Genomic DNA, 17729 nt, shown 5'->3' with positions numbered 1-17729 from the left:
ATGGGGAAGGATGAGTCATAGATTGAGTCTGATATTGTAACATTGTCGTGTGGGGTGTGGTGGTAGTATGGGCCAACGATACAGCAGTTTCTCAAAATACATGAAGAGGGGGGATTATTTTCTTTTTGTGCTGTTTCTTGGGGTTCAGTTTCAGAACCAAAAGTATTTTGTTCCCCAAAATTCCCTGAGGTAAATGTTGTAATATTTACCAATGAATTTGATGTCTATATTCCTTATCATTCTCAAGATATCTCTAAGTCTTTTAGCTTTTGGGAAGTTTAATGTCTAAGATTATCTAGTTTCTTTTTTCCTAATTCAATTGTGACAACACTTGCAATATTATTTGTTGATGTTTTCATATTTCTTGGCGAATGTAGCGTTCTCACGTTTGGCCTCGTATTAGAACTATATTGGACGCTCATAGCAATATCAGCAACTGGTCAGTTTTAATGGGATCAATTTACCTTCGTTTCTGTAATCATCTTTGAGAGAAGGTGTACTATTCTCCGTTGATGTATAAAGCTTTAGAAAACTCTAACTTATTTTGCTAAGTCTGTCGAGGGAAGCCTTCGCACCTGACCCATCATTATGACTTAGAGATTGACCTTCAGCGTATCAGAAGGAGGCATATTATTATCCATCTTTATCTATGACAGTCGAGCATCGGTGGCGGGGGATCGAACGCCCTCCCACACACACACACACACACACACACACACACACACACACACACACACACAGAGCTAACTCAATAATGAATACTGTAAATGAGATAAAGGTGACCTACTCTCACATCATAGGTCATAGATACAAAGAAGTTGGCATCGTTCGTCAGTTAGCACACACAACACACACACACACACACAACACACACACACACACACACACACACACACACACACACACACGCATGTCTGTCACCTCGACACAGACGCTGTGTAGCGATGATTGCTTTTAGGGGAAAAAGGTGATCATGTACTGGCCATTGAATGGGGGGGGAAAGGGTCATTGGATGATCAGGGAATGGTGGTTGAGTGGGGAGGAGGAAAGGTAAAAAATTGATCATTTTATAATGAATAATCTTGTGATCAACGATCGAGATACTCACAGTGTACTGGAAACTGGATGTTGTGGGTTTATAATCGTCAAACGACACCATTCCTACACCCTGATTAACGAGACCCTTGTCACCAGGTGACATAAAGGTTACGATGCAATGGCACCGCGAGTCTCTATGGGGAATAACACTCTCTTGCATCCAACACCTTTGTCCCTCTGGTTGATGTCTGGGATAAGCTGGCAAGTTGGGTGGATCGCTACTCCAGGGAAATAAGACCTATTCTTTGCCTGTAACAAGCTTCGGAGTGATCTGATATGATGTTCGCTGGTGGGTTTTGCCAACACGTCTAACCCTTCCCTCACAGGGCGCTATCCTCACTACCCTGAGTGTCACAGAAGGAGGAGCCGTTGGAGGAGGAGGAGGAGGAGGGAGGGAGAGGAGCCATTCCTTAATGAAAGTTCCTTTTAAGAGTATGAGATCTATGTCGAAGGATGAGGTCGAGTGGGATGTGAGGGAGAGAGAGATGATGCCTCCTCCTCCTCCTCCTCCTCCTCCTCCTCGTCGCCGCCCCTGACGCTGACGCAGACGACGGCGCTCAGACTCAGCTAATGTGATGATCGGACAGTCCGCTGAGGGAAGGACCCAAGCGTATTTGAGTATTATAATTAGTCTCCTCACTCCTAGTGGCCTCTCTATGGACGAAGGACGGAGGGCCAAAGCTTCGCTCTGGAGTCTAGGTTGGTATGTGGAATACGTTCCTTCACAAGGTGAATTATCCTTAATACTAGAGAGAAAATTTGGTGTTGATGAGGGTGCTCTCTCTCTCTCTCTCTCTCTCTCTCTCTCTCTCTCTCTCTCTCTCTCTCTCTCTCTGGGTTTTGACTCCCGAGCATACGACGAATATTTGAGGTTAGCTGTGGCCAATACTGCTCTTGGTGTGGTAGTCGTGAGGACATCTTATGGGAGTTTCGCCACAGTAAGTCACTGTACCGTTGGACCATACCGTCTCATCTGGTTACTGAGGTATCATTCTTTTGTCTCCTTGTGGTAGCATTTGACTCGAGAGAGAGAGAGAGAGAGAGAGAGAGAGAGAGAGAGAGAGAGAGAGAGAGAGAGAGAGAGAGAGAGAGAGAGAGAGAGAGGAAGAACATCATGTCTTTGTCCATAGCTTTCAACTTCTGTCAAAGACCTTTTATCAACCACTGTTGATAGGCAAGGATAGAAGAGAATGAGTTTCTGTTACCTTGGACCTGTTGCCCTAGAAGTTCAGTGACTTCTTCATTCCCTTTTCCAATCACTTGATGCCTGAAAAGCGGATGATACACTTCCTTATCTATAAATCCTGATACGATTCGTAATCCACGAGTGATACCAGACGTTAACAGACGTGCGCTACAAAACCTTAATCACCTTCCCTGTAGGGAGACGATTCTCTACAGCAACAGGAACGTAATGAGATCAGGTTCCTCACCAGTGAGCAACGACCTGTTGCTTTCCCCCCTTCCTCATGTGGCAAGACCTCTGATCTTTGATAATACCAAGACGTCGTTTGAGAAATCCCCCCCACATCTTATCTCCTCCTCACACTTACCATACCAGAAGGGGGACATAGTACGAAATATTTTGGTCAACACCTAGATAGAAAGAAAAATCGACTGCATATGGGCTGTTCCATCGTATGGCTGCTCCCTCAGCGGCCCATAGCAACGGCTATGGAGCACGTAGGGCGGATGGACACGTCCAAAGCACAGCTCTGGGGCTGGACTCACCATAAAGAGGGTAGAGGGACACGTCCAAAGCACAGCTCTGAGGCTGGACTCACCGTAAAGAGGGCAGAGGGACACGTCCAAAGCACAGCTCTGGGGCTGGACTCACCGTAAAGACAGAGGCACTGGAAGGTGTCGCCGTCGTGGCCCTCCTGTATGTCGACACAGAGGCCCGAGTTGAGGCAAGGGTTGGCAGTGCAGGCGTTCATCTCCTCACAGTGGGTGCCCATGTAACCTTGGCAACACTGGCACTTGAAGTGTTCCTGTGGGAGGTAGTTACGAGGTAGTTACGTAGTTAGCCTCTACAACCGATGGGTAAAGAATGTAGGAGGTAGTTATGGGGTTATCTTCTACAACCGATGGGTAAAAAAAAAATGTGGTCCTCTCTCTCTCTCTCTCTCTCTCTCTCTCTCTCTCTCTCTCTCTCTCTCTCTCTCTCTCTAAGGAAGAATGCATGGCGTGTGTGTGTGTGTGTGTGTGTGTGTGTGTTTGTGAGAGAGAGAGAGTGTTTATCTGCTTTATATGTACATGGACACAAGACACACAGAAACACACAGATACAGACAGAAAGACAGACAGACAGATAGACAGAAAGACACACACACACACACTCTCACACATACACTTCTTCAGAATGACCGACGAAGCTGGAGTGAACACGTCCTCCTCGTCCTCGTCCTCGAATCGTCCTGCTATCGTCCTTGCATTCCTCTCGGTCACAAGACGCTTGGACCCTGACCACCAAAAATCAAGAACTTCTCAAAGAATTTCCATTCTTACTGAACTCGCCTATGCCACCGCCACCTCCTCCTCCTCCTCTTCCTCTTCCTCCTTGGTCTTCTCTCCTCCTCACCACACTGCAGGGTCAGCCACACACACAAAAAAATGGGAGCAAAAGAAAGACCGAAGCATCATTTGTCCCTCATACACCACCTCTCACAAGCCATTCAACACACTGTAGCCATCTACCTGGACATCATCTGATAGTTTAGAATAATCCCCTGGACTATCCACGCCACCATCACCTCTTTCCGCCTGACATCCCTCCTCCCTAAGTTGCAGTTCGACACCAAACCTGCTTCAAGCCTATGCAAGCGTCCAATGTCATTTGCAGATAATATATATGATCTTCACCTTTGCACTTGTGCACATACTAACACACATTATACTAAAACTAACACATCATTATACACTCAACTATTCATCATTGTATGCACTAGCATTTGTGCATTTTCAACATTCCAGTAGTTCTAAATCATCACTGCTCACTGCAGGAGAATGCAGGCTCCATAAGCGTTAAATAAAGACGTACAAAAACCGTGGCTGTCACACAATTGCATTCTAAATCACATTATTACAGTCTAAATCACACTACTGCGTTCTGGATTTCCACTTAACACTATATTCATTCTAAGCCTTGGGCACATTATGCAAAGAGAATCGACTGCAAAAAAAAAAAATGTCTAGGACGGTGAAAATGTTGTGTGTGTGTGTGTGTGTGTGTGTGTGTGTGTGTGTGTGTGTGTGTGTGTGTGTGTGTGTCTGTGTGTGAAGATGATTTGGAAGTCACAACCGTAGTGGGTGACATACAGTGTTACTGAGGTGGGTAATGGTGTTTCATAAAGGCGTCGCTCACAGGGATATGTATAAAACTCACAAGTGAATCTATATTGGGAAACTTATAGAACACAACCTCTTAAAAATCATAACCATAAACACATACAACACTTGTAGTTGTTCGTCATCTAGTTGTTGCCTTGGATGGCCTGACCTGAGGGTGTGGGGTGAGGCGGGTCAGATGGACGTTCGTATCAGTGATAACTCACCATGTCAGCCTGGGTGTAGCAGACGCCCTTGCCAGAGCAGAGTGAACCCTCGCCACACTCGGCTGAACGCACAGTCACCTGCAGCTTGAAACACTCGGTCGACGACCAAGACGACCGACCTGTTGATGAACGACCACCTTAGAGTTAGTGAGGGTGCTTGGTAACACACACAGTGGCTACGTTATCTGATCACCCCCTTACCCCTCACACCACACATCATCCTCAGACATCCACTCTTTTATCTACATGTTTATCTAAGGCTCACGTCTCGCGTACATAGAACACCGAAGGGACGAACTATACCATCAGATATAACCATTTCTGCCCCTCACAGATTACTGTCTCTCTTTCCACACATTTCTCAATGCACCCAGGTTACATTCGCCCCCTTACCCACCTTATGACCCAATCCAACTCCCACTTGCTGTCATATCCACTCCTAGGTATCTAAAATGCTCCAATTTCTCTGAGTACTGTAGGTTCAAAGTCACATTCCAAATAACCCATCACTCTTCACCGCTAAAAACCCAATGTCCTTGCTTTTATTCACATTGCCTCCCATTTACTTCCTGATATACATTTTCTGGTCACTGCTCCAGAGAAGCGACCCCTTAGAACGTACAGAACAATCTCGAAACCCACGAGGAATCAAGCCTTACCAACTGAAGTTCTTTGCACACAGAGTGTAATTCCCAGGCTCAGCTCTCGTGGGAAATGATGGTGCAGTCGGTGTACCGCTTTCCAACCCGGGTTCACGTTGTTTTCGTTCGAGGAAGACGAATCCGGATTTGTGGTTTAATGCTATAAATACATTCTCTACTTGTTGACTAGAGAGGATTCTATTGTTACGGTCATACTTATAGGGATTATATAGTTTGATATGTGTGTGTAATAAATACATAAGGAGCTTTTTTGAATTATTTTTAATTGATTCTCATCTATAGTAATATATAAATCAATCAATCCCGCGTTGTATTACATTAACTACGGCAAATTACGTCATATATTCTTATAATATTACTAGACGATGGATAAAACCCAACTCTTTTGCTACGACAGAAGAATAAAAAATTTCATGGTATCGCATACTTGAAAATCTGTGCTGGATAACGTGATGAATGCAAATTATGATCTGTGAATGGATGACACTGGATATAAACCAGAAGAAACAAAAACATTTCAGCACAGCTCCTGACTGTCGACTGTCTCACGCTGTCATATATCCGACTCAAGGTGTCGAGGGAGGCAGCATCTCCTTGAGTTAGGGTGACAAGTCTAATGCTTGAACGTGTATGACGAGACACTGAGAGTGAGCAATCAGGGGGCGCCTGAGAGACTGGTGTGGAGAGACGTGGTTCTGGTAGCTGAGACTAATGTCTCTGGGAGACCATTAGGGAGAGACGAGGCTCTGGGAAGCTGAGACTAATGCGTCTGGGAGACTGATGAGGAGGGGCGAGATTCGGGTAGATAGGATTAATGGCTCTTTTAGATTTTCTGGGGGAAAGACGAAGCTCTGGTAGCGAAGACTAATGCCTTCCAGAGAATTCTAGGGGAGAGAGACAAGGGTACTAGCTGCTGTGAAAAAAGTCTCTTTGAGAGACTGCTGGAGAGAGGCGAATCTCTGTTGTGGCAGACTTCAAAGCGCCGTTTCTAATCCAACGTCTTTGTGGCTTTCTTGTCATCTGTGTGGTATAGGTCATGTCCTATTGTATCGTTCGAATGCATGCTGATCCTCCCCTTTCCCATCTCCCTTATGCCTTCCTTCGTTCGTGTCTGTGTTCCTATGCCTCCATACACCTCTTGTTAAGCCATCCTTCTTCCCATTCTTCCCACCGTTTCCTTCCCTCTCTCCTCCGTTCCCCTTCTGCTGGTGCACACACCCTTCCTCAACACTCACTCGTTTGTAGAATTCACAAAATCTATTGTCACTTTGCTTTTTTTAACTCAGGTTCTGAAATATAGCCTCCTACTCTACCGCCTTAAAGTATGTGTTCAGGGCTCATAATTTCCCTTCCATGGACCTCATACGATATATTTTTTTTTGGGTCGCGTCTGTTTCTTTTCAAAGACACTCTCCTTCAGGACATGGCCCGGCTCGTGTACAGTGTCATCATATCTGCCAAGTGGAAGTTGACTTTTGAGATAAGATGGCGCAAAAGAAAACTCTCTTCTGCACATTCCACGTTGACACGCGCGCGCGCACACACACACACACACACACACACACACACACACACACACACACACACACACACACACACACACACACATACATACATGTCTTGTGTATAAAGTATTCAAATCCCTTTTCTGACAGCAGTTGATCCCTCAAATAAGAGATTCACCATCTCCTTACAAGACCAGCCTTGCCACCATCCCTTGCACCATCTGGATCGATCGTATGGAATTCATGTATGCATTTATGTATGTTATTACCTATCTGACCTGAGCGGGGAGCGAGTTAAAAGCACTCTTGAGGCACCCTCTCTCCTCCATCTCATGAACTTTCTCCCATCTCATACAACTTTTAAACTGTACGTTGTCTGTATTCCCAGTGTCATTACCCAGTGTCTTCCACTCGCCCACCACTATTATACCGTAAAAATACTTCTCTTCCAACAACTTTCTTGCGTAATTTCGGGGTTATGTCTCCTGGTTGTTTTATCTATGTCTCTTACAGGAAACAGTTCATTGTTAATTTGATCAAACTGGGTTGAATTCTTGAAAGTTTGGATCAGGTCGCCCCTTAAACGTCTTTCCTCCAAGGTAAACAAATTAATGGACTCTAACCTCTCCCTGTAACACAGCTCTCTCAATTCTGGAAGCATCTTTTTTGCTCTGCTTTGGAGTTCCTCTGTTAGTCCTCTGTGCCTCCATAAGTCCTGTGTCCAAACTTCAGAAAAATATTTTCGTTTTTGACCTAACATACGATGTGAATAGTTTGCTTTGATATTAACCTTAGCCATGCATTTCAATGCAATTCTGAATTTCAACACTCATGAATCTGACCAACTTTGAAGTTTGTATTGGTCCCCTTGTACTTTGAAGTTTGTCTTGGACCCCTTGTACTTTGAAGTTTGTCTTGGTCCCTTGTAAGTTGATGTAATCCTCTTCCTTTTCCACTTCCTCCGTAACCTTAGCATCGTCCTGCAAGCATATTCAGGCAGTAGGTCCAATCCTTTTGGCAAGTCATTCACATAGATCAAGAAGAATAATGGTTCCAGAACCGAATCTTGTGACACTTTATTGGTAACCCCAAGCCATTTCGAGGCTCCTGTGACTTGCGTCCTTTCTTCTCCTCCACTAAGATAACCTGTCTTTCTATCGCAGGAGTCTTCCCATTTATCCCTGCCTTAGACTCCGGTTTCTTTATTACCATCCTTTTAAAGGATAGTGTCACAAGCTTTCAGGCGGTCCAGATAAACATAATCCTTTCAACGTTTTCTTCTTATCTAAAACATGGAGCTCACTCTCTCACAGAAGTCTAAAAAGATCTTTTTACACATCCCTCTATGTTACTCTCAGGAAGGCTGTTTGTTTGTTTGTTTGTTTGTGTGTGTGTGTGTGTGTGTGTGTGTGTGTGTGTGTGTGTGTGTGTGAACTTTTGAATCCCCGGCTTCAAGCTAGGCGTCTTGCCCTGTGTCTTGTTTATCCTCTAAATCATCTGTGAAGTATTCAACTATCATTTTGTTGTCTTTAAAACTTTCCTCTTTACTCACCTCTTTCACCAGGGTATTTTTCCCCCCAGAGGATACCATATGGCCCCAAAAAGCCTTTTATTTTCCCTTTCTTATGTATTTCGTTACCAAAATGGATTCCAGCACAAGAGCACTGTGCCCCTAGAACTCCTAGGCAATTTGCCATATCCAGCTGGCACCACAGCACTGAAGAATCTAGACCCAGTCATCTATATAAGATGCTATGACTGTCCTCCAGTAGACAGCTTCGTCATAGACCATGAGGTCTTCTGATATTAGACTTTCTCATGTACTGACCTACAGTAGATAGTCTCGTCATAGACCATGAGGTCTTCTGTTATCAGACTTTCTCATGTACTGTCCTCCAGTAGATAACCTCGTCATAGACCATCGGGTCTTCTGTTATCAGACTTTCCCATGTACTGTCCTCCAGTAGATAACCTCGTCATAGACCATGAGGTCTTGTATCATCTAGCCATCCCATGCACGTCCATGTATTTACATTGGCGGCAAATTTACTCACTTGTCATTAATTTCTTTATAATTATCGTCCAAGAAAATCTAGTCCAAGAATTGTATTAATGTACCTGTACCATTCAGACAATATTCGAAGCGAATGTCAAGGATCTCTACTTTAGAATGTGAGATATACGAACTGGTCTTGCCTACCCACTGGACTTACAAAGAAAGAAAAAGGAAAAAGAGATACTTAGAATAAGGAAAAATGATTGTCCCCAAAAGAGATACTAAAATAAATGATTGTCCCCATCTTGAAAAGCCTTTCCTTGAAGAAGGGAATGGCTCGGGCATAGAGATATGACGACAGCAGGCGAAAAAGGAAGAGGGAGCAATGATTTACGGTAAGGGCTAAGTTTAGAGGAAGTGGAAAGGAGAGCGAGGTGACAACCTCACGGTTGGGGGGGAGCAACGACATACGACTCCTCTTAAATGGGACGGCGCCATAAAACTACGACCAGACGCCACTTAGGAGGCTGCAGACTGGTCGACAGCGGTGATGTGGTCGCGTTTCCTAACCGGCCTGAGTCGTGAGGGGCCACGACCTAATGTGTGTGTGCGTGTGTGTGTGTGTGTGTGTGTGTGTGTGTGTGTGCGTGTGTGTGTGTGTGTGTGTGTCAGTTATATCCTTCTGGTCTCTGGCTGTGTAAATAAACAAATTTACAAATGACGGTTTATTGAATTCAGGCAGCTGTTACTCGGCTGATATATACAGTTTCCAGGTATTGCAGATATTGCAGAACTGGAAGGTCATGATGGTGACTCGTTAGTGAGTTAGAAAAGACCTTTTTAGGGGGTCAAGGTCGAGCTGGGTATTTCCACACTCTGGGTAAGCGCAGGAGCGAGAGACAACCAGAAAGTCAAGGAGGCAGACAAGAGAGAGAGAAAAAAGGGCTGGATGGATTGTTCGTATCTGGACTGCTCGAATAGCATCTGGCTCTGATCTCCAGACGAGGTCGGTCCCAAAAAAAGCAGAACATCAAAGGGAATAAGAGTCGTCCAGTGGATGGAATGTTACCTCAGTGGATACCGCTGAAGAACGCATGTCAGCGGAGTCTTCTCAAAATGGGTGGCTTCTGGGGGGGAAGTCATTAGCGGCGTTCCGCAAGACCCATTGACCTGGGACCACTGCTGTTCTTGATCGATGTAAATACCACTACTGGAAGAACTGGTCTCCAACTGTGAGTGTTTGCAGACGACGACGCCAGCGTTCATGAAAGGAAGCGAAGAGTGACGAGGCTTGCGTCAACTTACAGAGAAGGAAACCTCGAGGAAAGATTCTAAAGTCTTTGGTGGTTGATGAAATCAATAAGAGTGAATACAGAATAATGAAGATGAGACACAGAGACACAGAAGACCTCTCCATATGAATATCATCCACCAGGGAATAAACTGCAGGACACTATATGTGAAAAGGGACTTGGGAAACGTCCCTAATATGTTGCCAGAGCCTCGTCTGAGAAGCTTCGCAAAGGAGAGAAACTGTCTGCTCGCAAAATATGAGAACCACATTCAAGGACAGACACATAACAACAGACTATTAAGGAGAGAAACTGTTCGCTCGCAAAATATGAGAACCATATTCAAGGACAGACACATAACAACAGACTGTTCACATCATACATTTGGCCAAAACTAGAATATGGTTATCGTTTTTTGTACATGTTTGGTCACCACACTTCGACGCGACGTAAAAAATCTAACAGAAGAGTCCCAGCGGAGAGCAACAAAGGCGGCACGAGAATGAAGAACGTCGAGTTACGGTAAAAGGTTTGAGGTCATGAATTTGTCCCGCCACACAAGAAAGAAGAGTAAGGCGTGCCTTGATCACAACCCTTAGGATTTTTAGACCAATCTGATGATATGAACAATGAACGATAGTTCTTCAGAAGATGGAAAAGTAGAACAACGAGTGGAAATAACGTTAAGGAAATAAACTTGTTAGAAAATATATAAAGAAGTATTTATGTAGTGTAAGAGTGGTGGATGAATGAATAGTTCAAGAGAATTGGATCCAACGAAAGTAGGTGTCCCTTCCAGTACTGTACAAACACGTATTTGCAATAGGTAGTCACACACACACACACACACATAAAGAGAAACAGATGGGTTCGAATTCTGGGCGTGGCAGTCGGCCCATTCCCCACCCCACATTTTCATCCCCTCCCTTGGGGCTGGTCGATAAATGGGTACCTGGCTGAAGGCGGTGTGTGTGTGTGTGTGTGTGTGTGTGTGTGTGTGTGTGTGTGTGTGTGTGTGTGTAGCAAAGACATGGTACATAAATACAAGGATAAGAAGAGACTGGGGCAACACGAGTGTAAACCTCTCTCTCTCTCTCTCTCTCTCTCTCTCTCTCTCTCTCTCTCTCTCTCTCTCTCTCTCTCTCTCTCTCTCTCCCCGGTAAGACACACATAGTAATCACGTAAAATCCACTAAGAATCAAGACTTCTCAGGTCAGTAGACCTAATCCAATTTGTTCAAGTTGGTGTCTCGCTAGATTTATCCTCTGCATTAGCCCTTCCGAGAGGACCAGCAAGTGTAGTGTGTTATGTCAGATGATGAGAAAAGAAATGTCCAAAGACTGAACCAGCGTGACAGATATTATCTGTGAGGGTGTGAGAGTCATTGTTAGTTTAGTAATGGGTATTTGGTTGATGGTTTGGTAATGGGTGTCTGGTTGATGGTTTGGTAATGGGTATCTGGTCGATGGTTGGGTAATGGGTGTCTGGTTGTCGGTTTGATAATGGTGTATGTTTGATGTTTAGGTATTGAATGCTTGGTTGATGGTAAGCTAATGGGGTTCTGGTTAATGGCAAGTTAATAGGCATCTGGTTGATGGTAAGTTAATGGACATCTGGTTGATGGTAAGTTAATGGACATCTGGTTGATGGTAAGTTAATGAGTTTCTGGTTCGGTGGAGGATATTCTCGACTGGAGAGTGGAACTGGTGGGTCAAGGCTGGAATGTGTGAGGGAGGAGCTAGAGGAATAGTTCTGGGCTGAGGACAGAGGGATTGTTAGAGATAGACAAAGCTCGGAAGGACACGGATAGTTGAGATAGGTGGGTGCAGGTGGACTGATGGACGGTACACAGTACGTGGGGTTAGTAAGGGGGGTGAAAGTGGGTGAAGAAGGTGGGAGTGGGAACGGAACTGGTGGGTGGTGGTGGTTGGAGAGGAGTGGCTTGAAGGGAGGAAGGGCGTGGAGCGATGGCCCAGCATGTGGGTGAGTGAGGGAAGGATGCAAGGCTGGAGAATGACGGAGCCAATTGGAGAGCCCGAGCGAGAGAACACACACACTCATACTATATGAAGGGAAAGTGATATGACTCCGTCAGAAAGGTATATATATTTATATATATATATATATATATATATATATATATATATATATATATATATATATATATATATACTGGAAGGGATCACAATTGAGCGCGTGATCAAGTATATTCCTACGAGTCCATGGGGAAATGAAACAAGATGTGATTAATACACGAAAGTGCACTTGGGAACGTGCCGCGTTTCATTTCTCTGTGGACTCATAGGAATATATATATATATATATATATATATATATATATATATATATATATATATAGATAGATAGATAGATAGATAGATAGATAGAGAGAGAGAGAGAGAGAGAGAGAGAGAGAGAGAGAGAGAGAGAGAGAGAGAGAGAGAGAGAGAGAGAGAGAGAGGGAGAGAGAGAGAGAGAGAAACGTCAGAAAGCGAAGGGCAGAAGCCTTTGGGGGTGAAAAGTTTGGCAAGTCTGGATAACAGGAATTGCGGAGGCTAACAGGAAACGGGAGAGAAAGGGTCGGGGGTTAACGGATGGAAGAGAATAGAGGCAAGTTAAAGGAGGGAACAGGAGAGTGAGAAGTTAACGGAGGGAACAGTAGAGTGATAAGTTAACGGAGGGAACAGTAGAGTGATAAGTTAACGGAGGGAACAGGAGAGAGATAAATCAAGGGAACAGTTAACAGAGAGAAAAGAGAGAGAAAAAATTAACGGAGAAAACAGAAGAAAGAAAGCACATAGAAAACGAGGAAGATAGATTACAACATAGTAGAGAACAGATGGCGAATACAGGGAAGAATCTTGATAGATAGGATGATAGATATAGTCTTGATAGAAAGGATGATAGATATAATCTTGATAGAAAGGATGATAGATATAGTCTTGATAGAAAGGATGATAGATATATTCCTGATAGAAAGGATGATAGATTTAATCTTGATAGAAAGGATGGTAGATACAGAAAGTCTTGCCAGATGATGAGTATAGACAGAGTCTCATGACACAGGACAATAGCGATAGATGGGTTCAATAGAAAGGATGATAGATAGAACGTAATGGAAAAAAAATATCTTGTACGATAGACAGGATGACGAAGATGGTACAAGATGTGACACAGGTTGTAGACGTGTCTTTGTGATGTGTTTGAGAGAGTGTTCTTTGTGTGTGTGTGTGTGTGTGTGTGTGTGAAAGGAAGTCTGTTGTTGATGTCTGTGAGAGAGTTTTGAGGAGGCTCCTCTCTCTGTGAGTATGCCTCTGTGGCTGAGAGGAGAGTGCTGGGAGAGGCAGCAGGCCCCTCCCTCACTCTCCCACATACTGGGGTTTCCCTGGGTGTGGCTTGGGGGAGAGTTCTGGGAGAGTCAGCAGCTCCCTCTCCCTCACTCTCCCACATACTGTGGTTCCCTGGGTTCTGGGAGAGGCAGCCCCCCTCCCTCACTCTCCCACATACTGTGGTTCCCTGGGTGTGGCTTGGGGGAGAGTGCTGGGAGAGGCAGCAGCTCCCTCTCCCTCACTCTCCCACATACTGTGGTTCCCTGGGTGTGGCTTGGGGGAGAGTTCTGAGAGAGGCAGCCCCCCTCCCTCACTCTCCCACATACTGGGGTTCCCTGGGTTCTGGGAGAGGCAGCCCCCTTCCCTCACTCTCCCACATACTAGGTTTCCCTGGGTGTGGCTTGGGGGAGAGTGCTGGGAGAGTCAGCACCCTCCCTCCCTCACCCACGCCCCTCATGTTACCATATAATTTGCATCTTGTACCTTCCCTCCTCCTTTGCATACACTGAGACACGAACGTGAGACACGAACGGGATCTGGAGACACGAACGTGAGACACGAACGAGTTCTGGAGACACGAACGGGATCTGGAGACACGAACGTGAGACACGGACGAGTTCTGGAGACACGAACGTGATCTGGAGACACGAACGTGAGACACGAACATGAGGCACGAATGTGATCGGGAGACACGAACGTGAGACACGAACGGGATCTGGAGACACGAACGTGAGACACGAATGTGATTGGGAGACACGAACGTGAGACACGAACGGGATCTGGAGACACGAACGTGAGACACGAACGAGATCTGTTGACACGAACAAGAGACACGAACGTGAGACACGAACAAGATCTGGAGACACGAACGTGAGACACGAACATGAGACACGAATGTGATCGGGAGACACGAACGTGAGACACGAATGGCATCTGGAGACACGAACGTGAGACACGAACGAGATCTGTTGACACGAACATGAGACACGAACGTGAGACACGAACAAGATCTGGAGACACGAACGTGAGACACGAACAGGATCACGAACATGAGACACGAACGGGATCTGGAGACACGAACGTGAGACACGAACGGGATCGGCAACACACAGAACTGATCTCCTCCTCGACCCATTGTAGTCTCACGAATTCTCGCACGAAATTCTCGGTTTCGTCTGATGGGGCTGTCCCGTCACCCTCAGCCATTGATCGTGTATGGCGTCACACTACCCTGGTGTAATCATAGCTCTCCCAGCAGCTGGGGTTCGAACCTCGAAAGCTAATTTCCCACGACGTTCTTTTGTGGGTAGGTATGGCTGTGGGACGCCTGGCCAGGAGGCCGGGCTAGGAGGCTATAGAGAGGCTAGGACCATAGGTGTCGTCGGGGTTAGGAGACCTAGCAGTACACCAAGGCTAGGACCACGGGTGTAGTGGGGGTTAGGAGACCTAGCAGTACACCAAGGCTAGGACCACGGGTGTAGTGGGGGTTAGGAGACCTAGCAGTACACCAAGGCTAGGACCACGGGTGTAGTGGGGGTTAGGAGACCTAGCAGTACACCAAGGCTAGGACCACAGGTGTAGTGGGGGTTAGGAGACCTAGCAGCACACCAAGGCTAGGACCACAGGTGTAGTGGGGGTTAGGAGACCTAGCAGTACACCAAGGCTAGGACCACAGGTGTAGTGGGGGTTAGGAGACCTAGCAGTACACCAAGGCTAGGACCACAGGTGTAGTGGGGGTTAGGAGACCTAGCAGCACACCAAGGCTAGGACCACAGGTGTAGTGGGGGTTAGGAGACCTAGCAGTACACCAAGGCTAGGACCACAGGTGTAGTGGGGGTTAGGAGACCTAGCAGTACACCAAGGCTAGGACCACAGGTGTAGTGGGGGATAGGAGACCTAGCAGCACACCAAGGCTAGGACCACGGGTGTCGTGGTTGGGCGTGTGGCTCCTTCTGTGGCTGCTACTTTCCTAACCTCGTCCCTCTACGTGCAGGAAAACTGTGCATAACATTTCAGATCGAATAACTTCATGATGAACAAATTGTTCTTAACACAAGCTGTTGTGAACATCGAGAAAGGGAGGTTTTTCTATGGATGTAAGTGTCATTTTTGTGTGCTGCCAATATGAAGAAAATGTATCTAAGGACGATTATCAAATACAATCGCATAGGTATATAATCTATATGGGAATAGTAGTCACACTCATTGTAAGGAATATATATATATATATATATATATATATATATATATATATATATATATATATATATATATATATATATATATATATATATATATTTTTTTTTTTTAATTTTCCAAAAGAAGGAACAGAGAAGGGGGCCAGGTGAGGATATTCCCTCAGAGGCCCAGTCCTCTGTTCTTAACGCTACCTTGCTAACGCAGGAAATGGCGAATAGTTTGAAAAAAAAAATATAGCAATGGGATGTCATGACGCCCCATGTTCTTAGTAACAGATCTGCCATTCGACGTTGTGAGGAGGTTACCCCCTCACACCCTCACACCCTCACACCCTCACACCCTCACAACCCCTTTTGGTCTTCAACAACAGACGTGGGTTGTGAGATCATATTGTACCCACTGTCCATCTTAACAACTAGAGGGATGGCTTGTGTCGACAGTCCTCCCTTCCACTACACTCCTTCGCCTTTTTTACACACAACAGGCAAGAACACTCCTACACACACACACACACACACACACACACACACACACGCTGTATTTTCGGTCTAATGGCCACCTCCATCCAATAAACCTTTATGTATCTCTTCATTTATTTATATACAACACACGCTCGCCTTCCTTAACCTAACGGCCAGACACACTCGCTCTTCGCAACACAACTCAGGGCCGGTTACCCATAAAACCCTAACATATTCCAGGGGGGGGGCTTTACATAAAAGATGGTGCCTGGATGTCCGTTTTCCCCCCTTTCCCCCTCCCTCAACACAAGCTTGAGGAGGGGGGAAAGGTCAGGGAGAGAGAGAGAGAGAGAGAGAGAGAGAGAGAGAGAGAGAGAGAGAGAGAGAGAGAGAGAGAGAGAGAGAGAGAGAGGAGGGGGGAGAAACCTGTTCATAAAGCCAACCCACTTTCTAACCACCCAAACTCCATCCCCCTCTCTCTCTCTTCCCCCCCCCCTCCCCTACTTAAACAGCAGAAGACAGGGGGAAAACCTATTTATTAATCCACCCATTTTCTACTCCCCCTTCATCTCTCCCTTCCCCCCACTCTTAAAACAACAGAAGACACCCCCTCCCTCCCTCCTTCCTTCCCATCCCTCCTGTCACTCGTCACACAAGACAGAGGACCGCTGGTCATTCTATCTTGCCCGTCTTCACCCGTCTCTTTAAATGGATAGCCACGACCCGTCACACAAGACTGAGGTCGTAGACCTCACACACACACACACACACGCCCCGTCACCTGTCGTTTCAAACGTTACCCACTCTCCGTCACGCCCGGCCGCCTCTCTCGTAACACAAGCCACGGAAGGTGTACATAAACCCACCAGTAATCTTCTCTTTTATAGACCAACTTCCGACGCGAAAATTTTCTATTGCCGAAGTTTGCGAGGAAGATGGAAGGAGGGAGAGAGGAGAGCAAGAGGCTGAGGTAGGGTTGAAAGCTGAGGGTTTGTGTGATGTGTGTGTTGTGTGTGTGTGTGTGTGTGTGTGTGTGGTGTAGGGTATGATACATATCTCGAATGAATCTTCCTATACATATGAATATCAACAAATATTCTCATTTATCGAAGCTTTGGGGCGGCTTGAGAATTTGGTAACAACAAAAGAATAAATGCATTGTTGAAAGCGAGAGATAAAGAAATGAAAGTTAAGAGCGAGTAGACAGGTGAAATAACGAAGGATAGATAGTGAACATAAGAAACCTCGTGTATAGTAACGTAAGAATCATGCTTACTTAGGGTCGAGCCTACATATGTTCGAATCCTGGTCACGGCAGTCAGTCCACAGTCAACCCAGATGTTCATCCACCCTTAGGGGTTGGTCGATAAATGGGTGTCTGGCTCAGGCAAGGGTATATGTATATAGAAAATATTTATTAACCATTGAAAAAGAAATATTTTTTCGATACCTGCTTGACATGTTTCCATTCGCCACCACCTCTTTCTCTTACTGAATTTCATTTTCTTTGATTCAAGGGACGAAGTATATGTCAGCGGATAGTCTTCAAGGGAAATGGAAGACAAATGTAAGATGTTACAGCTTAAATTATGAACCACAGACCACCGAGGTTCGCAAACCCCCCTTCAGGAAG

General features: G+C 45.6%; 1 protein-coding gene across 2 annotated transcripts in view; it reads right to left on the bottom strand.

Annotated features, from left to right (window-relative positions):
* The window catches only part of LOC139750419 (uncharacterized), a 263814-nt gene that overhangs the window by 34753 nt on the left and 211332 nt on the right, over positions 1 to 17729 (bottom strand). For both annotated transcript variants that reach the window (XM_071665196.1, XM_071665197.1), the window contains exons 6-7: positions 4653 to 4771; positions 2936 to 3089 (exon numbers count right to left, since the gene is read on the bottom strand). In XM_071665196.1, the coding sequence (XP_071521297.1) occupies positions 2936 to 3089; positions 4653 to 4771 (273 nt within the window). The remainder of the gene's footprint in view (positions 1 to 2935; positions 3090 to 4652; positions 4772 to 17729) is intronic.

This window comes from Panulirus ornatus, chromosome 9 (assembly GCF_036320965.1).
Source record: "Panulirus ornatus isolate Po-2019 chromosome 9, ASM3632096v1, whole genome shotgun sequence".
Taxonomy (NCBI): domain Eukaryota; kingdom Metazoa; phylum Arthropoda; class Malacostraca; order Decapoda; family Palinuridae; genus Panulirus; species Panulirus ornatus.
This window is presented reverse-complemented; position numbering and strand designations above follow the sequence as displayed.